At 29.1% G+C, this 20,668-nt stretch overlaps 1 protein-coding gene across 2 annotated transcripts; it reads left to right on the forward strand.

Annotated features, from left to right (window-relative positions):
- Window positions 1-1,534: 1,534 nt before the first annotated feature.
- Window positions 1,535-11,031, forward strand: LOC107449451 (uncharacterized). Of its 2 annotated transcripts, XM_043056620.2 has the most exons (8): window positions 1,535-1,947; window positions 2,157-2,222; window positions 2,928-2,993; window positions 3,736-3,807; window positions 4,406-4,480; window positions 4,603-4,689; window positions 5,293-5,367; window positions 5,964-11,031. In XM_043056620.2, the coding sequence occupies exons 1-8, from the start codon at window positions 1,844-1,846 to the stop codon at window positions 8,527-8,529; spliced, it is 3,111 nt and encodes a 1,036-aa protein (XP_042912554.1). In that variant the 5' UTR covers window positions 1,535-1,843; the 3' UTR covers window positions 8,530-11,031. The 2 variants fall into 2 exon arrangements, with proteins under 2 accessions (XP_042912554.1, XP_042912555.1); XM_043056621.2 differs by lacking the exon at window positions 2,928-2,993.
- Window positions 11,032-20,668: the final 9,637 nt, after the last annotated feature.

The raw sequence follows: 20,668 nt of genomic DNA on the forward strand, positions 1-20,668 counted from the left end.
TTAATGTTTAAACATCTTTCAATGCACATCAGACATAACCAGTTTAAAATTTGTTGTCGTATGATTCGAAACACTGACAATTATTACTTTAATTAACTATAAATACTAAACAGAGTTGGTTGTCAAGCATATTTAGTTGTTGTTGTAGTTCATTTACGTCACACAGGAGCTGCACAACGGGCTATTGGCAACGGTCTGGGAAACATCGCTGATGATGATCCGAAGACATGTCATCACAATTTTGATCCTCTGATGAGGGGGTGGCAATCCCGCTTCGGTAGCCTAATGACCTGCACGCGATGTCGAGCACTTTACGGTAAAACAGTTTAACGAGGACCCGTACTGCACATCCTCTGTCCCTACGCAGACTGATCCAAGTGGTTACCCACCCTCACACTGACCGTAGCCAGTGATGCTTGACTTCGGTGATCTCAAGCATATTCAGAGACATTATCACTTAGGGAGTTGAGCACCTAAAAACTTCATTTTAACGAAGAAAAATAAATTTCGACTGACTTTTTATTTTTCTTAGTGATAAACTATTCAAACTATTGGTATTTGCATGGTAATTAATCACTATTATTAGAAAAAAAAATGCCCACTTTTTACACTAGTATATATCCTAGAAAGCGTCAACCTTACGGCTACCTTCTGTCAGAATTTTCTTTTTATTGTTTGTATTAAAAACCTTTTTTTAATAAGGCAAAAATATTGCAGTTTTTAAACCTTTCATCCTAAAAGGATTAAAAATTATTTTTTAAGACTTTGTTTTAAAAAAAGTGTTGTCACTTAAGTAAAATGGTCACTTAGGTCCATAATGACGGTTTAGCTGACGTTACACTAACGATAGGATCAAACTGCGTTGCTCATTAAAATTTCATGACAAGGTGGATTTTAGATGAGCATGCAAGACTTTGTGAAAAGAAACCTTATAATTACCTAGGTTTAAGAGTATTTTCACCTTCAGACTAGCTTTATTAAGGATTTTTTTCACGCTTGAAAACTCTAAGTCAACCTCGATTTAAGGTTTTTATATAGAAGGTTGTTTTCCAAGGTTTTGTACTAGGGTAATGTGCGTAAAATAGAGCAGATTGCCACAGATCTCGTTTTAAGGTTAGAAGATTTACACGTCGTGAAAGACGCATAACCAGCCTTTTTAGGTTTACATTAAAAGGTTTTAGCTGAGTGAAAATAAACCATATTTTGCTATTTGGGATTTATTTAAAAAATTATATAATGCAAAGTTGTTTATTCTTAGTAAATTTTTTTTAAAAAGTAAGATTCTTAAGGGCCCCCTGAGTGCCTGGGGCCCCTGGGCACTGCCCGGGTGTGCCCATGCGTAAAGACGGTACTGACCGTATATTATATACCATATAATTAGATAAATAAAATGTTATAATAGTTCAGTACATTTTTTTTATTTGAATCTGGCCCGCCTACACATTCTAAATTTAATATATGGCCCTCTGCAAAATTGAGTTTGACACCTCTGNTGCGAGAGCAGTTTGCAAAAGAAAGCATAAAATACATATTTATATTCTCATTAATTGTAGATTCTTTTTGTTTTAGGTATTAATACAGATTGTTGGCTTTATTCCAAAAGCAGTTCTAAGACATTTTAATCAGTATTTAATTCGTGTAACTGTTCGGGAGAACAGTCACTACGTTTTAATTTTTCCAACATCGAAAATCAGAATATTTCGTTTTTCTCGTTGTTTACGAACGCGCGAGAAAAAGAGCTATTCAGGATTTAGCGACTAGCATCGGCAATTTTAATGTTTACATTGATAGCGCGCAATTTCCATTTAAATTTGCTTCTTTGCTTTTAAATATCGAAATAAACATGAAGGATCATCCAAATAAAAATCGTCGTAAATCTAGAAAAAGAAAAACAAAGGTGTTGAAGGATCGTTTTTCTGATGTTAATTGTGTTGAAACTTCAGAGATGTAAGAATTATTTAATCTGCATACTTATTTGAGTTATTTATCCAACTAAGATTATTAAAAACTATTTATTTAAGACAGATTAAATTTAATTACATCAAATTATAATTTATATAACTTGAATTGCAAGGAAAAATTCATATAGTCATATATTTAAAGTTAATATTTATTATCGCCGTAAAACTCATACATGTATATATTTTATTTTATAGGCCTAATGATTTCTTGATTTCAAGTGATTCAACTGTTTTGCTAAATACAGCCTCTTCGTCTACTAGGTTTGAAAGCATTTGTTTTATATTAATAAAATTTAATATAAAAACTTGTGTTTTTTTTTAACGAGCTGTTTATAAATAATGATTATTGCTTTGAATGTAGGACATCATTTTTTATCAGAAACAAAATTGTCTAATTATGAATGATCTCTTATAAATTTTTTAAATCATAGTCTAAAATTGTATTATTTTGCACATTACTTTTTATCAGATTTTTTTTAAAATTTCAACTGATTAAGAAAATGCCAAAAAAGTTTTTTAATTTATCTGTTTTCGAATCAAACTTCAGTCTAATCCAGTTTTATCCAGGGTTGACATGATATAAATCACATGTTTTTCTTTCTTTTTTTTTTTTTGGACATCTATTTCAGTAGAAAAAAAAAACTTTTTTACTGCAGAATTTATTCCTATATTCTTAGGGTTGTGAAGTTCTTAAAATTTTGTTATGTTTAAAATAGTGTTATGTTTATTTAATTGCAAAAACTTTAAAAACTCACAAAATTAGGGACTCGAGGATTTAAGTTTTTAATGTATTTTAATAAGTGTATTCTACTAATAACAAGTTAAATGTAATTTTTTTTGTTTTTGTTTTCTTTATTCTAATAATGAACTCAAAATTATTATTGTTAACTTCTTAGTTTTTGTAAAATTATTGATCTATAAGTAAATCATACATATAATTTATTTCAATGATTTGTGCTTTCAAAGTTTTATGCTCACTGCTGGATTATTGCCTGAATTAAATGATGCTGTTAAGCCAAATTCAAGTATTAGGTGATTATAATTTTTGCATTTTTCAAGCTTCTCATGTTTCAAAATGTATTTTTAATGTGAACATAATGTTTTGATTTTTGTAGTATTGATGCTTGTGCTACTTTACTTAGAATATTTTCTTATTATGAAGCAGTTCAGTCAAAGCCTAAGAGGTTTAAATTAGCACTCTTTACATTAGAATTCTGCAAATACTTTTCATATTTTTTTATTATTTGTTTCACATTAATTTTAGATAGTGACCTAGTTGAATAAAATGAGTGTAAATCTTAAAAAAATAGTGACAAAGGTTAAGTTTTGTGTGAGAACTACAAAATTCTTTTTTAGTCTAGCTGTTTTCATATCATTTAAAATTTTGGTTTCCTTTGAAAAAAAATTTTCTGATTAATAAAACTTTACTTTTTTTAAATTTAACAAAAGCACCACTAATTAAATCATTCCAGAAATTTACTTTAAATTTTGTTGCATTAACTTCATAGACCGTCGAAAACATTTTATTAAAATTATTTGCCTTTGAAGATTGTTTTTAACACTTACTCAAAATATTTACCCAAGATGGTAAATTAAATTGAAGAGTTTTCCTTAAATGAATTGAAACCAAAAATATCTGTTTTATAGTTATAAAAACCATATTTCTTACAATGCAGTTTGTTTATCTCTAAATGAAAATTGTAAACATTTAAATTAATTTCAGATACTTTAATTGATTGATTTTTTTTCTCTCCGTAAAATGATTATTTTTCAGCTTTGATGGATATCCTGTCTCTATGGAATCTTCACTGTATCAGGAAACTCTTCCCTTTTCTCCCATATCTAGGTATTTTCCCACTGTCTATATTTATATTTTTATCTTAAGTTATGCATTTGAAGCTAAAATTATTAATTTTATTTTTGTGTGTTTAATGACGGACTTTAAAAAAAAGTTATTAAAAAGACTCTATTTTTCTTGATGCGCTACCGTGTATTTTGGGCCTTGTCTTGCTGAACAATCTTGTTCCAAACTCTCTTGTTTTCAGGCTTAAAATTCCAATTTGTAATTTTCATGATTTTTTTTTAAAAAGAATTTTTTTATCATCATATAACCATCCCTATTTAGGTCTTTTGAAAAAGACTGTCTTGCTTCATTATGCCAACTCCCTATGACAGCATTGTCATTAAGATTGCTGATTTCATTAATATTTATTTTCTTAAATAAAAACTGCAACTTTAAATTTCATACATCAAAAGACCCATAATGGTATTTTATGAATTATTTTGTATAAATTGATCAGAATTTACTAAATTTAAAGAAAAATCACTTGATTACTTTTTTATTTCTTTTATTTTTATAAATCATTAAGTAGAGTTTTATCTTTGAAATGAATCTAGAGTTCTTGAATGAATCTATTACAAAGTAGCATTTTTTCTCCCCTCAGATCTGTCTGCCATGAGATTTCTTTGGAATCATCATCATCATTAGTAGGAGAAATTGTGCAGTCTCCAGTTTCTAGGTAAGATCCTTGCAAATACCAATCATGTAGGTTAATGTATTAAATTAAAATTAGCCATTATGATGCTTCAAAACGACTGATATTTTGAACATTGCTTATTCTCATTAATTAAATTTTTATAGATTTGGAAGAAATACTAGTGATTGTTTATCAAATTCCTGTGCACCAGAGAAGTTACTGAATGGAAAATTAACACCTGTTATATCCAAGTGAGTTGTGAAGTTTTTTTTTTTTTGAAGAAGTTTTTTTAGTTGTAATTAAGTTAATCAGAACTTTTTACTTTAAAAAATCACTACATTACTATACTAATTTAATTTTGAGGATTTTAATCATTTTAAATTAAGGATAATTAACAAAAATTAATTATTAAAATATTAACTTTGCTATTGTTAGGTATAGTATTTTCAAAAATAAAAAAAATTAACAGTATATTTTAAAGGCTTCATATACTCAATTTGTGGTGGAATTGGTTGAATTTGCATAAAAAATTAAAAGTATGCATTACGTATGTTGTTATAATTTATTATATTGCATTTTTAATTTTAAAGCAAGGTCTAAGCACATATGTAACTTTTACGTAATATAGAATGTTCATTTATAAAATTGTATAATCATTAATTTCAATTACAATATGTTAAAATCAAATTTAAAAATTAGCATTCTCATAATCAGACAATGTATGTTCATTACTCAAAATGAATTAAAATGAGTCTTCTATACATTACTTTTCGGGCATACGTGTAATATTTTAGGTAACCCTTATGTGGTCATAACTGCTAAATTTGTTAATGTGATATATTTTATCTTTTCAGTTCTGATGCTACTTCTGTGTCTGTTTTTGATTCTTTGCTGTCAAAAAATCTACCTGAACCTGATTTTGAAAACATGTAAGGTCACTATTCTCGTCAACATTTCAGTTTTTGATCCTATTGATTGTGTCAAGAAATATTTCTTTCAACAAGTCAACTGGAATCACATTAAAATGTTCCTTGCAACTTTTAAACGATTATATCAAAAATTAATCTTTAAAATGCTTTACATGTCTAAGCTTTATAATAAGAGTGGGAAATAAGAATTTTTATGTTACAAATTTTAATGTTAGAACTTCTATTAGTTACTTAACTTTAGAATATAATGTTGCTGGCAGAACCCAAAGAACCCACTGTGTAGAATTCAAATAATTCATTAAATTAACAAAAAAATTTTACATTTTGTAATTAAAAATTTACTTCATGATTATACTTGATATTTTACATAGTAGTTCTTATATCACGCATTGTAATAAATTTCTTAAATCATTAGTTTGATTTTTTCTTGTTAGTTTTAAACTTTAAGAATGTTGCTCTTTTTCTATTATTAGTTCTTCTTGTGCTACTTTAAATTAAATCAAAGTTTCCAATTACTAACTCAGTTTTATTGTAATTTAATAAATAAAGCTAAATTAATTTTTTTTAATGTTATGATTCCCGTTTATTTTCTATAGGGTTACTGATGAATTTGCCACACCTTCTGGTAAAAGAAAGTGTCAGGATAATTTTGCTGGCAATCCACTCCCATCTGGACGATTTATATGTGATCTGGCATATGTGATTAAACAAGCTCGTTCACTTGAAGAGCATTCATATTTATGTAATTTTCAAGGGAAATTGGTTTTTAAATCGATTATTAAATCCGGTCTGAAAGCATCCTTGCACTTTGTCTGCAGCAACAGTTTTTGCAGCAAGAAAGCCGTAATTTTCACAGAAGAGGAAGGCAGTAAATTGGGCAATATTAATCAATTGGCCGTTCTTGGTGCATTAGCCACAGGTAGTGGTTTTTCCCAAGAGGAAGAAAAATTTAGCACCATGAACGTAAATTACATGAGCCATCCAACGTTCATTGCTTGTGAGAAAACGGCCAGCAAACTCTTGGATGCTTGCCTTGAAGAAAATTTAAATTTGGCTGTCCAAGAAGAAAGAATCCTCGCTGAAAGCAAAAAAAGTATAGATGCCGAAGGCTTTCACTGTGTTCCTGTTGTTGTTGATGGAGGCTGGTGCAAAAGAACCTATGGCCATGGATATAATTCTGCAAGTGGAGCTGCGGTAATAATTGGCCATTATACGCAAAAAATTTTATATATTGGTGTCAAAAATAAAGTCTGCCTGATTTGTAATGCCATTGAAAGAGGAAGAATTGAAGCAAAACCACATTTTTGTTGGAGAAACTGGTCAGGTGCTTCAACAGCAATGGAGAGTGATGTAATTGTGGAAGGATTACAATATCTTGAAACAATCCACTGCATCCGTTGCATTCAGTTAATTGGTGATGGGGACTCCAACACAATGACAAAAATAAGGGAGGAAGTTTCCTATGGAAATAAAGTTAAGAAAATAGAGTGTGCAAATCATGCCATAAGGAGGTATCGAAGAGCTCTGACTAAGCTTCAGACAGATGCATCAAAATTCAATGGAAACAGTGGCATTCAGGCACGCAAGCTCTTAAAACAAAAGCTCACTCGTTTAGTCACTGGAGCCAGAGTATCTATAAAAATGCACAATGTTCACAGTCATCAAAATTTCAGCAGTGAAGCTATTGCCAAACTTAGTGCAGAATTGAAAAATGGGCCAAGTCATGTCTTTGGCAAACATGACAATTGTGAGGAGTTCTGCAGTAGAAAAGATAGCCAAGAAGATGACTCAGTTTATAAATTAATGATGGAAACTGGGATGCTTTCAGACATACAAGCAATTGTGCAGCGAGTGTTAATACAGTCTGCGGACAGCCTAATTTGGAACACTACAAATAATTCTGCTGAAAACTACATGAGTCAGTTCTGTAAAACATCTGGGGGCAAGCGAGTAGACCATTCGAAAGCAGGTGGAATTACAAGACGAGCTAAAATAGCTGCATTAGCCTATCAAGAACCTGCTCAGAAATGGCTCATGTCAGCTCACAAATGCTTAAATAAAAAAAATCCAGCCACTCCAGTGCGTGAGTTTGTAAGACGAAGACAAAATTTTCATCTGAACAGGATTAGGCGAAGAAAGCTGTTTTGTATAGAAAAGCTTAGAAGATTGGAAAAAAGAATGTCTGGCCATATTTCAAAGGGTGGAGATAAAAATTACGGCGATAATTGTCAGAAACCAGATGTTTCTGACGAAACTCTTACAAGATTAAAATCTGAGTTTCTGTTTTCTCTAAAAGTTAGTTCTTCTTCTGAATTAGAGAATGCAACAAGAAAACAGTCAGAGTGCCCAATTTGGAAAGAAGAAAGATCAAAAAGAATTTCCTCCTCCTTTTTTAAAGATGTCATTGGTCGAAAAAATAGCACTCTTTGTGGAAAATTGGTTAAAAGGATAGTCTATCCTGAATCAATTGTAACCAAAGCTCTAGAGTATGGAAAAGTAAAAGAAAAAGAGGCCCTTCTTGATTACTGCAAACAAACAGGGTACAAAGTTGATTCTTGTGGTCTTTTTGTTTGTGCAGAAAAACCATTCCTTTGTGCTAGCCCTGATGGTCTGATCGGAAAAGAAGGGCTAGTTGAAATAAAATGTCCATATTCTGCCAGACTATACAGAAATCTGTCTGAAGCTAGTCAGAGCCATAATATTGGTTTAAAGATAGATGAAACTGGGTCCCTCTATCTGCCAAAAAGTCATAAGTATTTTTACCAAATACAGGGTCAACTCGCCATCACCCAACGGCAATGGTGTGATTTGTTCTTTTGGTCTGAATCGGATTCCCTGATTATTAAAATTTGCAGAGATGAAAACTTTTGGATTAAAGGTGTTAAAAAGTTAGAAAACTTTTTTATGGATTGTATTCTTCCTGAGCTGGTTGATTCTCGCTTCAAGAGAAATATGCCCATCAGAGAACCCCAACATATACTTGATGCAAGAAATGAGAAAGTCATAAATAATTCAAAAAATGCAGCTTCGACTTCAACAGAAACAAGTAACGCACCTGTAATTTTACATCTAAAACCAGCAACGGCAATTTCTGTCCAACCCGAGAAACCAGAATTAAAAGAAAAAAGAATTCGAAAGCCTAAATCAATTTTTGATTTATAAAGATTATAACAACCTTAATTTCAATTAAAAGTCTTATGTTTCATATTAAATTCTTAGCCATACATATTCAATTTGCCATACATTTTATTATAATAATTAAAATTCCTCTACAAAGATGTTTCCACCTTGTCGAGGTGTAGAGGCTTGTGAGCACCAATGATTTATAGAGCTATGTCGGCTATAGCATTTGCTATTGGTAGGGTCACCCTTGCCGAATTGGTCTGTAATGAGGTGCCAGACAAAGAGAAACACATTTAGTAAATGTTGCAGTAAGCAAGCTGTAAGCACATATCTGCCATCGTATTAACTGCAAGCACATATTAGCCATTATATGAACTTCAATATCTGATCAGAAACACCAATAAATAAAATTGACTATTATGGATATAAAATATCAAATATACCTGTTTGTGATTTGCTAAATTTTTTGAACTGAATTCTCTTTTTTTTACTCATCTATACTTGAGCTTATGTTTCTTGCAGATTTACGAAATAATGGTTATTAATATTATTTATTTTAAATTAATTATGGTTTTCCTTCTATGATTCAGAATAATTACCTTGACTGCTGAAACACTAACAGAAAACTGCTTGAAATAATATTACTTGTTTTACTGCTGATGTTAATAGTTTGAAAGATGATTCTTCAATTAAGGTTATCTAATATATTTGTAATTGCTCAACCATTGCTCTGAAGAAAAGGAAATCAGCTGGTAACAAAATTCATAGCTAATTTTCTGACGAATGTGAAAGTGATATTACACAGTGTAAAAGCTACACTAATACTGAAAGCTCAAAAAATTATTCAAAATGTTAGCAGATGGTGAATAAATTAGAAGTGAACAATTCATTTTGCTATAATTTTAAACCAACTGCTAACTTCTTTGTAAATTGTAAGAATACTACACTAGTTTAAAAACATTCTTCATTTTTTCCTTTCCGTGAAAATAATCGACATTGGCGACAAAACTGTAATAAATATAAAAACTCCAAAGCAAAACTTCTAATCGTTTTTTATGAATAAATCATAATATGAATATCTGCCCCCACTAAGAAAAGCCAAGTAGCTATAAATTCAAAGAAAAACATGTTTCCATCTGTAAAACTAGTATACTGTAAAACTAGTATATACTTACCTCAGCTGTTGATTGCTATGGCAATGAGGTGAACAGAGCCCTCAAACTTTTCCCACTGTTCTATGCTTTATACTGCTTTAGAAATTCTCAAACAGTTTTGAAAAATATAAAGACTCTCTCTTCAACATTGGCAATAGAAATGACCCCTTAAAATGAGAATGCAAACGCATCATCAGTCTCACTTTTTTAAATCCAAAGACCTTATGATTGAATAGTGTTTCATCCTCTGCAGCAACAGAAAAATCAGAAAAGGAAGATTCTTCTTTTGAAGATATAAATAGGTGCCTTGAATCGAAGAATATTTATTAAGCACTTCATTGTGTCTTGGATCATGAAGATGATCTTCTTACCTCAGCTGCTCATTGCTATGGCAATGAGGTGAACAGAGCCCTCAAACTTCTTCCCACAGTTCTATGCTTTATACTGCTTTAGAAATTCAAGCTAAGACTTTTAGAAATTCTCAAACAGTTATGAAAAATATAAAGACTCGCTCTTCAACATTGGCAATAGAAATTATCCCTTAAAATGAGTCCAAAGCTTTACAAAGAACTTTCTGACGATCCTGAATATTTTTCACATTGACATTGCACACTAAATAAATCCGTCTTGCCTGAGGCACTCAAGCCGTAGCTCTCTATCGAGCCCTTAACAAACTGTATAATCTGTTGATTTCCCTTCAATATATAATTTTTTTCCCACCAGTGAGTAGTGGTTAGCTTTGTGCATGTAGTTAAAGTAAGGACCCAATTCTTCCTTGTGCAAAATAGTTGTCTCTGACTAAATCTCATTGATGCTATTATAGCTTCTGCCCAACCAGTTTAGTAATTTCTTTGTCAGTTATCGTGAGACTTGAGTTACAACCTGCTGTAGATGAGTAACCTACTGTTTGGCTAAGTTACTCTTGTGTTAAATTGTGATGACCTGATATGCTTTACTAAACTGTTCTTGTAACAATCAACCAGTATTTTCTTTTCTTCTGTTTCCTCCCTAGGATTTCTACCATTCTGCAAATTTTGCTTGGCCATTCTGTATATTTATGAAATTTTATGTTCCCATTTTTTATGTATAAAACAGAATGAAATTATTGAGTATTAAACCTTTTTTTAAACTTTTTTGATGAACAAAATATATAAAAACTCATATACAAAACTCACTTTCTTTACAAATATTTATATACAAAACTTTATATACAAAACTCACTTTCTGTTATTAATTATCACAGAAGAGAAATCAAAATGAAGTAACATATAATGTTTGAATTATAAATTTAATACTTATTATTAATTCAAAACTTTTACTGTATGTTCAACATATTAAATGTATAGAATGTTTTTGATTGGTTGTAATAAATAAAATTTTAAACGTGTGTTTTTCAAGTCATTGGGGAAAAAAGAAATTGTTAAATTTTGTCACTCCTGAAAAAAAAAAAAAATGTCAGACGCGTCACTTTCTAGCGACGGAAAGGGGGGGGGGGAGACAATCCCATGGCCGGATTTACGTATAAGCTGTAGCTTGGGGCCCGAGATCCCACTTTTTTTCTTCTTTTTTTAAAGTTTTATTCGGAGCTGGGGCCCTATGAAGCCCATTATAATTTGTTTTCTTTTTACATTTTCGGATGCTTTTCAAAATCTAATCGAAGTGTATAAAATAATTGTTGGTTATACACACTTTTTATGTAAATAAAAAGTAAGGTATTAATTTCTTATTCCTTATACTATTTCTACATGAATTTGGTATACTTAGTTTAATTGTATTGTTTAAAAAAATAAGTGTAGAAGTCCTAGTGGGAAAAAATAGCCCTATTTCCATGATTGGATTTGACATTTAATGCTAAAGGCCATTTTTAGTATATATGTCTAAATAAATAGTGCGAAAGTTTTAGAACACAAAATAACTCACGGAGAAAAAATTACGACACTCATCTCGCAAAAAAGAAGAAGAAGAAAAAAAAACAATTGTGGTAACAAAACCAAAATATATGGTATTTAAATCATCCATTTGGTAATTTTTCTGTTCACAATGCAGCAGTTTATCGAAAATTCAAATTTTTAAAATTATAGCTCTTATTACCACACATTTAATAAAAAGTAAAAAATAAAATGAACCGAATTAGTGATTATTATGCCATACTCCAAGACAGCTGTTCCCAATTATTATTTAGGCTTCCCTCTACGGAACCCGATATTACGATTAAAGTTTATTAAGGTAATTGTGAACGTTATAACCTAAAAAAAGACTATTTTAAAAATATTTAATTAAAGGAATGAAGAGTTTTCATTGTTTTATCATTAACAATATTAAATAAGGTTTTATAGCCGATAGTTAAATTTGCAATCCTTGTGCTATATCTAGTTGAGCACAAGGAAATTCGAATTGTTTTTTGGTGTCTATACAAAAGCTGAAAATGAATAAGATAAGCCGAATTATAGTTTATTTCTAGCTAATGATAATTTAGAAAGCATTTTTCTTTATAAAAGAATTTAGTTATTTTATATTGATTTGAAAAGTGCGGTAAAAAATATTAATGTAATATTTTATAAATGCTTATTTTTTTCCTAATTTGATCAACATTAAACACTTTTTGTTTTTAGAAATATATTTTCATTTAAAAAATGCCATTTCTATTTAATTGGTAGTTTACTTCAAATAATTTAATAAAGGAAACAGAAAGATTATATATGATATGATTTAATTGTTGGATCAAAATATAATCAGAGATTATAAAAGAACTAACTAGAAGTTATAAAAGTATTCATCCCCGGTTGTAAAAAGTACTAATTCGCTCTAAAACCATTAAGTTCCATAGAAGACAGTTTGGAACTACTTTCCTAAGGTATCATGATAAAATTAAAAAATTTAACACATTTACTACCGAACAGCATGGCAAAAAACTATATTTTTATTATGTTAATTTCATGAGAAGTCATAACCAGATCAATATTGAAAAAAACTATCCCGTATTTTGGTGTTCCCATAAATACCGTAAATTTTACTATATTCTAATAGTTTTGACCATACTTTTTTTTCTCAGTGTGGTCAGTCCCATGATTCGCATTTCGTAAAAGGTACTGTATTGTCGCATGCAAACAGATATTTTTTCTCAAATTTTTTAAAAAAAATTATTTTTTCGCAAAATTGAAGGGGAAAAAAACACGAGTCTAAAAGTTTTACATCAAGTATTCAAATGACTTAATTTATTTAATTTTTAAAAAAAAATTATAAAGAAAATTCGCAAGGCAGGTATGCATATTTGGGGCTGAAGATTATGAAATCTAACACGAAACTGTGAGATCGTGACTTCTATTCCAGCTGATGACAGTTTTTTATTTTATTTCTTTATACTGAAAAATGTTTTTTTTTTTTTTTTAAAGTGTGCATGTAAAACTAATAATTTAACAATTATTTAAAAAACTAGAAAGCTCCGCCCATTGTTCTCTTTGCTCACTAACCCTCGTGGTTGCTTTTCATTAATCATTGCAGATATGAGGAAAAACGGCTATTCTCATTTTTTTACACAAAAATTACGATTGTCATTTACATTTTAAAGATGAATAAATTTAAGCAAATCAATAAAATTGGTTCCCCCCGCAAATTTATTACTCAGTGAAGATGAACTCGAGGGATAGAGCATTTGCCTTCGAATGAGGTGAACCGAGTTCGAATGCCAGTGCTGGCTGCTGGTCGATATGAATTCTACACCCGACTTGCATCGACCACAGTGCTGACGTAAAATATACTCAGTGGTAGACGGATCATGAGTTAGAGCCCCCTTTCTGTCAGACTAACCGACGGAGGCTTTCGTGGTTTTCCTCTCCATGTAACTAAAATGCGGGTTGGTTCTATCAAAACGTCCTCCACAAAGGGAAAAATTTCATCAAATATTTGATCCTGGAGTTCTCTTGTTTGCTGGATTGGGTTCAAAATTACAAGGCTACGGAGTTGAACATTAGTAGTCGAAACTCGAAATTGGGTGGGCTGTTCAATGACTGTTATAAAATAAACGAATAATTTGGCTGTAATAGCCTGGTTGAGGACTATGGACTTGTATTCATGAGAATGGGAGTTCGAATCCAGCTGTATAGAATGGTGACTGGTGCATGCTAAATCTGTCTGGGTCACAAAGCCCACTAAGTTCTCATAACAAATCAATACATCTGGGTACTGATCCAGAAGTTCCGTTGTCTTCTGCATTGAGTTCAAAATTACAAGGCTACGTAGTGAAGCATGGGTAGTTGTAAACTCAAAATTGAGTTAGTGTTTCAACAGTGGTCATAAAAAGAATAAAACTAATAATCAAATTGTATTTTATTGTATTTCTTTCTAACTCCTTGCATACTTTGTACACACCATCATAATTTCATGTTTCCAAGTCTATGGATTTTGAGCAGCAAAGCAAAATGTAACGTAAAGAAATTTTTTTAATAATTTAATGTTAATACTCAACAATAAAAATGACAGTTTTCCTCATGTGTATATAAATAGAATTGAATTTATAAGGGCCCTATCTTTTTCAGTAGCTTGGGGCCTCGCCAAACTTAAATCCGGCCCTGGAGAATCCTATTACCAACATTAATTAACCTTCCTCTCCGTTTCTTGAAACTTCGATTGCCCATAACTTTTACTTATGCGGCGAAAAAGTTCTGTTTATCAAAAAATTCATTTAGCGATAAATTAATGATAAACTTAATTATCTCGGAGATATCGCAACTTCTTTTGTCAATAGAATAATGGTTAAATTTGGCGCACTTCAGCTACTTATAATGAGTTCAAAATATTTATACGGTCTCCTTTGCAAAATGGTAATAAACTTTGTTGTGATCACTGATCAGGAAACGACTTGTATTATCAATAAGCACAGAGCCGCAGAAGAGAAACGAGTACTCTAGCTAGACGGAAAGAAGTGGAAATTTCGATTGCAAGTTAATTAAGTTATTAATAATAATAAATGATGTAGGTAATAAGAAAACTTTTATAAATTCATGAAAATTGTCACAGGTTTCTCAACCTTTCATAGATAAAAAGAATTGTTTGTTATTTTGATTAATAATTAATTCCGTTTTTATACTAGATTGAGATTTTGTACGTTTTTGTATTTTCTATAATAATTATTTAAAATTCGAATATTTTTTTACATGAATATTAACTTGGAATCCATAATAAGAATATTTTTTTCACTTAGTTTTTAGTAAAAATTTAATAAATATATTTGAAAGCATTACGGAACACCCAGAAAGTTTGAAAAAAAATAACTTGTGGCCCAGGAAATTTTTAAAAAAAAATTAAATCACTAGAATTGTGAAAATCATTTTTTATTCGGTTCTAAGATCACATAATATGTGATTGCAATTGAAAACTCTTCAAAAAGTTATTTGAAAAATCAATTCCCATAACAGATACTTTGTAAAAAACGTTTAATTTGGCAGTGTACAAATTTATTTTTTTAAATTTACTTTAATTACTATTTAAGGAAAAAAAATATTTATATATATATATATTGTAATTTTTACAGCAGTAAATAGCATCAATAATATTATTAATAAAATAATGTCACGTCTAGCAAAAAATTTAAAACCATTTTTAGCGTGTACAAGAAAAAAGAACGAAAATATTTTCTTTACGTTTTAAAAATATCAAAAAACAAGGTAAATAATAAAAATAATATTTTTATTTTATTTTATTCATATAGAAATTACTGTTAGTGCAACATTTATTTTTGCATCTATTATTCCGAAAAATCCAAATTACGTACATACAAACTAGTTTCAATGAATCATGTGATTTTATGAAACTAATAAAATGAAAAAGTAACAAAAATACCAGCTTATGAACTTTCATTATCTACAGCAACCGGGGACAAACTAAGTTTTTGCTCTCCTTACATATATGGTTGATAACTTAAATAAAACGCACTTAAAATTGTTTTTTAAATTTGTTAAATATAATAAACGCCCTACATACACAGCAATAATAATAAACATCTCGTTCAATTTTTTCGTGAAGCAAATAGAAATTTGAAGAAGTTATGGAGCCTACAAGTAGCAAATTAAACTTTGAATATATAAAAGAAAAAAGCATTTTAGTCTAGAATTTAATTTTGATTATTTTTCAAGAATTTGGCTCATAGGGATAGAAATCCCATCTTGCTATCTGCTAGTTAGTTACGCTGATCACTATTGAAACTTAAAAAAAAAAAAACTTTAACCAAGTTTTCTATCGATTTGAAAAATATTACAAGTTTAATATTATTAAGTTTACAAAAAATTTGGTACATAATTTATTAAAACCCTTCCCTCATTCATTAAATAGTTTATTTAATTAGTGTTTTATAAGAAATTAGATTTCCTATTACAGATTTATAGGAAAAATATTGCGTAAAAAAATCGTTGGTTTTCTGAAAACTGAAACGTTGAAAACTTTCAAGCTAATCATCTAAGTTATAGGTACTTTCAGTTAGCTTTATGTTCAATGCATGAAAGAAAAGCTTGCTTGACGTAAATTTCTTGGCATATAGCTCCCTGGAGGACGGAGGAAGTGGAGAAGAATGTAAAAAAACCTGTTTTTCGAAAGTGAACAATAACAAAGGGGAGTAGTGTATTTAAATTCCATTCATAGACTATGCCCCTGGGTGAATGTGTCCCTCCTTCCCTAAAACTGGAAATTATTCTTTTTTTAACCCATTGTCACAATAAATTTAATAAGAAACAAATTATCCTATTTTTGTTTTATTTGTATTTAATTTTAAATGTAACGTGTGATTTATTTAACATGTTGCAATTGAATGTGCTTATAGGGTACTATGTCTCACAATTAGATGAGTGAATAACAAATATTCATGTGGGGGACGCGATTCCTCTAAACTATCCAGAAAACAATTAAAAAATTATTAATTCTTAAAGTTCTTTTAAGTTTTAGGAGCTCAGGCCAAAGCGATTAATCTCTACTTACAACCCTAGCCTAATTTATCTATATTTTCTTTATATTTTGTGATAATCAGAACTTAGTTAGAATTTGAATTACATTTCCATCAAACTAAAGAGTTTAAGAGTAATATCCAAATGATTATTTAAAATAAATAAATTACAATTGGGAAAATAAAATAAATATCTTAAAAACAAGTAGACGAAAAAGGAGAAAAGATATTTAATCAGATCAAAAATGAAAAATGTATGTAATATAATGAAATGTAAAGAACTTTTTAAGAACTGACAACCTGTGACCGCTTTCGCATATTGTATCTGTCAGAAAATTTACCGTATCTGAAAACTTAAAAACTTATTTATGGCTTCTCGCAATCGAAATTCCTATCACTTTCCTACTAGCTAGAGCTCATTAATTTTATTGGGTGATGATATAGGTTTTTTTCGTTTTTTTTCTGACCGCTACTATCAGAATCCCCCTATCAAATAATATTTATCGTAAATTGAAATTTCGTACCATTTCCGACTAGCTAGAGTGCCTATATTGTATAATTCTTTCAAAATGTCACAAGCGCAATTAATCTACATTTTGTCGTTAATTGAAATTATAACCTCTTTCCTGCATGAACTTACTATCAAATACAAAAACTACAAATGAATAAACTATTTTTTAAAAAATTTACTTTTTCTAAGTGGTTTTAAAAGGAGAAAATAATTCAATCTTTGGTACACATAAAAACAAAATTCATCGGATGTATCACTTTCGTAAATTATTTCGATTTCTACCGAAAATCCCTCAAACACACCTTTTTCGATGAACTTCATCAACGAACGTTACCTACATTTCTAATAATATGCGTGGGAATTAAGTTTCTCGTATTATCAGTGTCAAAAATAGACATTTCCTTCTCCTTTTATATCAACATGAAGATAAAATATTATGGAATTAGAATGGTTAATAATGATTTATGGGAAAAATCACATTTTTTTTTTTATCCCCTTCTAAAACAGATCGATTAATTGAAATCTCTGAAACAGCCTCTTTGAATTGATAATGACACTGAATGGAAAGTATTAGTTTTATTTACCAAACTGAATTTTAATGGTTGAAAAAAATTTATGATTTTCCGAAGCAGTGTCCTCTTACTTTATATTATTTGAATACATTTTAAGCATTTTGAGACTCATAGACAGTTTGATTGTTAAGTTATGTATTTTTCGAAGTTTTTGCTTTTGTTTTAAAATTTTTTTTTTAATAGATCGTGCATTTCGCAATAACTCGTTTTTGAAAGGGCGATTATTTTAGATTTAAATATGAAACCCTTTTTTAAAAGACCACAGGAAGAAAAAAAAAATTATAATCTCACCACTTATGATGCTGAGCTTTTGTAATCAACTTAGTGGAAAACTAAATGAAAAATGTGCTTTTTTTCACCTTCTAAATAATTTTTTACACAAACGTGTAATGTAATTTTAATTGATTGTATAATTAATTTTTTTTTAGATATTATCATCAAAATAAAGATGAATGTCAATACATTTTGTTGATATGACTATGGCTTGAAAATTTTACTTAAATAATCTATATTGTATCTTAGGAAATGAGACTAGTTATCATATGAAATTAGTTTTTTTTATATATAAATTTAATGTTAACTTGCTTAATTAGAAAAAATGCATCGTTTGTTAGTTATGCATGCAAGCTATTTATCAAAAATAATCTATTAAAGCATTAGATCATATATACAATTACAAAAAATAACATTATATTATTTATTTTAACTATTAAATGAACAAAATTATTTGTGTTTTACTTATTTATTACAAAAGCACCTAATAGCTTTTATTTCATATTTAAATACATTTTATAAGGCTGTTTTTAATTATATTCTTATATTTAATTATAATTTATTAGGTTACCTAGGTGAATAATTTATACTATTTATAAGATATTTAACAAGGAAGTTTGATAAAAAATATCAAAATACGTTTGATTGCCTGAAGAAATGAAAGGTAATTATTTCTCCAATGCCAGACATTTGGTTCTTAAGCCATAAATTTGTCACCCAATACTTAAAAGCAGTAAACCTAAAAAAGTTTAAAAAGACACTTTGTAAATTTAAAAGACACTCTTTAGAAAACTCAGTACTTAATATATTCCTTTACTTGACATGAGTTTATGACTGAAAAATACTTTTCAAGATTAAAACGAATGTTCAAAAAAAAAAAAATTATTGCATTGCATCTATTGGTTGGTTCATAAGGTCATATTTTCATTAAAAAGAAAGAAAGCATATACAATTATCTACACAATCTATTTTACAATTTCCAAAGACTAAAATAATCAGCATATTTTATTCCTTATGTGGTGCCCTAACACAAACATTAAGAAAAAACACATTAATACAAATCTTTTTCTTTGTCGCAAAAATTTTATTCGCAAGATGTAATTTTATTTATTGTGCATTGTTGGAGGGAAAAGCAAGATTCTATGCAGATGCATGGTTTGGCAAAGTATTTACCGTATGCAGTTTTTAAGGTCGTGGGAAAAAACAAGTTTTCCTATAGTTTCTTCACTCTATAAAAAAAAAAGATTTCCCTCAGTTTTTGCTGTTTTGTAAAATAAATAATTTCTTCATGGTTTTTACCATCCTCATTAAAAATTCTTATTGTTTATGCCACTTCTGTGAACATCTCATTAGACACTATAACTTTATTGCAGCTGCACATATATACAGAAAAACACTCAAATAACAGGAAAGTTTTAATAAGCAGAATTTTAGGAGTTAATAAAAAAAAAACTAAATAAGAAAAATTTTTCCTTTTCACAAAAGACAGATAAACATTAAAAAATTTACAATAGCAATAAGGATACTATAAAATATTGAATAATCCTACCGTTAAATTGAGTACTTATTTATTCAATAAAAGTAACATAGAAAAAATTTATTCTATTTATTTCACTTAGCGTGTACTTTTTACATTGAATTCTTGTAAAATAATCAAGTGTTTAAATGTGTTAAAAGTATAAAAAAATATTTTTATCTATGATTATTAATGATGTATGCATTCGAAATAAAGAAAAATTTCCTAATTTAAGTTTTTGTAATTATTAATAACTCTAAATATTAGCTATAATATAGAAATATATTCCAATATATATAAAATATATAAGAAATATATATAATATATACAAATAACAGCTGACATACATTCGAATCAGCTGTAAATAACAAACTACTACTTTTCAATAAACATGGGTTAACAGTATTTACCAAATTTTTGTTAGGAAACAACAACCAGTACTGGTATAACCGAAACTACAAGTAGTAAAACTACAGTAGCCGCTATTTTTTTCTTTTTTAGTGTAACGTGCTTTTTTTTTTTTTTTTTTTAAAAATAAATAAATAAATAGTGTAATGAGTAGAGCAGTAAAAAAATCCTTAGTAGTTTATAGAAATACCAGCAACTACTTTTAACGTTAGTTTAGAATTGCAACAATGTTCTAACGTGACCACTTTTTAAAATTTGAGGAGGGCAAATCTTCGCAAGTCCGTCCAATAGCAATGAAAATATCCCTGTGGCTGCAGCTGAGCATTAACAAGAATTATGTATTTAGAATCACATATAACTAATATTTATACTAGCCATTATGAATAATAGATAATTTAACAATATGAACATATAATCACGCGTGAATGTACACTTGTGAAAAACATTGAAGTAATTTCAAAAGAAAGGAGCATATTTTCGATGTACTTAAATTCTTAAAATTGCAAATATTGGATAACTTCCTAGCATTTTTTTAGCTAAATATTCGCTGGCGAATAAAATTTGAAGATTAAATGAAGGAATTCGAAAAAAAAAATGTTTTAGAATAACAAACTGGTTCATGTAAACATGAATAAAGATTTCTTAATAATTTATAATGTTTAGTAAAATCCAATTTTTTATTCAAAAATATTGATTTGTTTTGCGATACTAGAAGCTCTTCTTTGCATATTTTCATCAATATATATCATTGCGATGCATTGATTTATTTACTTCCAGAAATTGCTAAAAGATAGAATAGCTCTTTTCGAGGTA

This window comes from Parasteatoda tepidariorum, chromosome 6, assembly GCF_043381705.1.
Source record: "Parasteatoda tepidariorum isolate YZ-2023 chromosome 6, CAS_Ptep_4.0, whole genome shotgun sequence".
Lineage (NCBI taxonomy): Eukaryota > Metazoa > Arthropoda > Arachnida > Araneae > Theridiidae > Parasteatoda > Parasteatoda tepidariorum.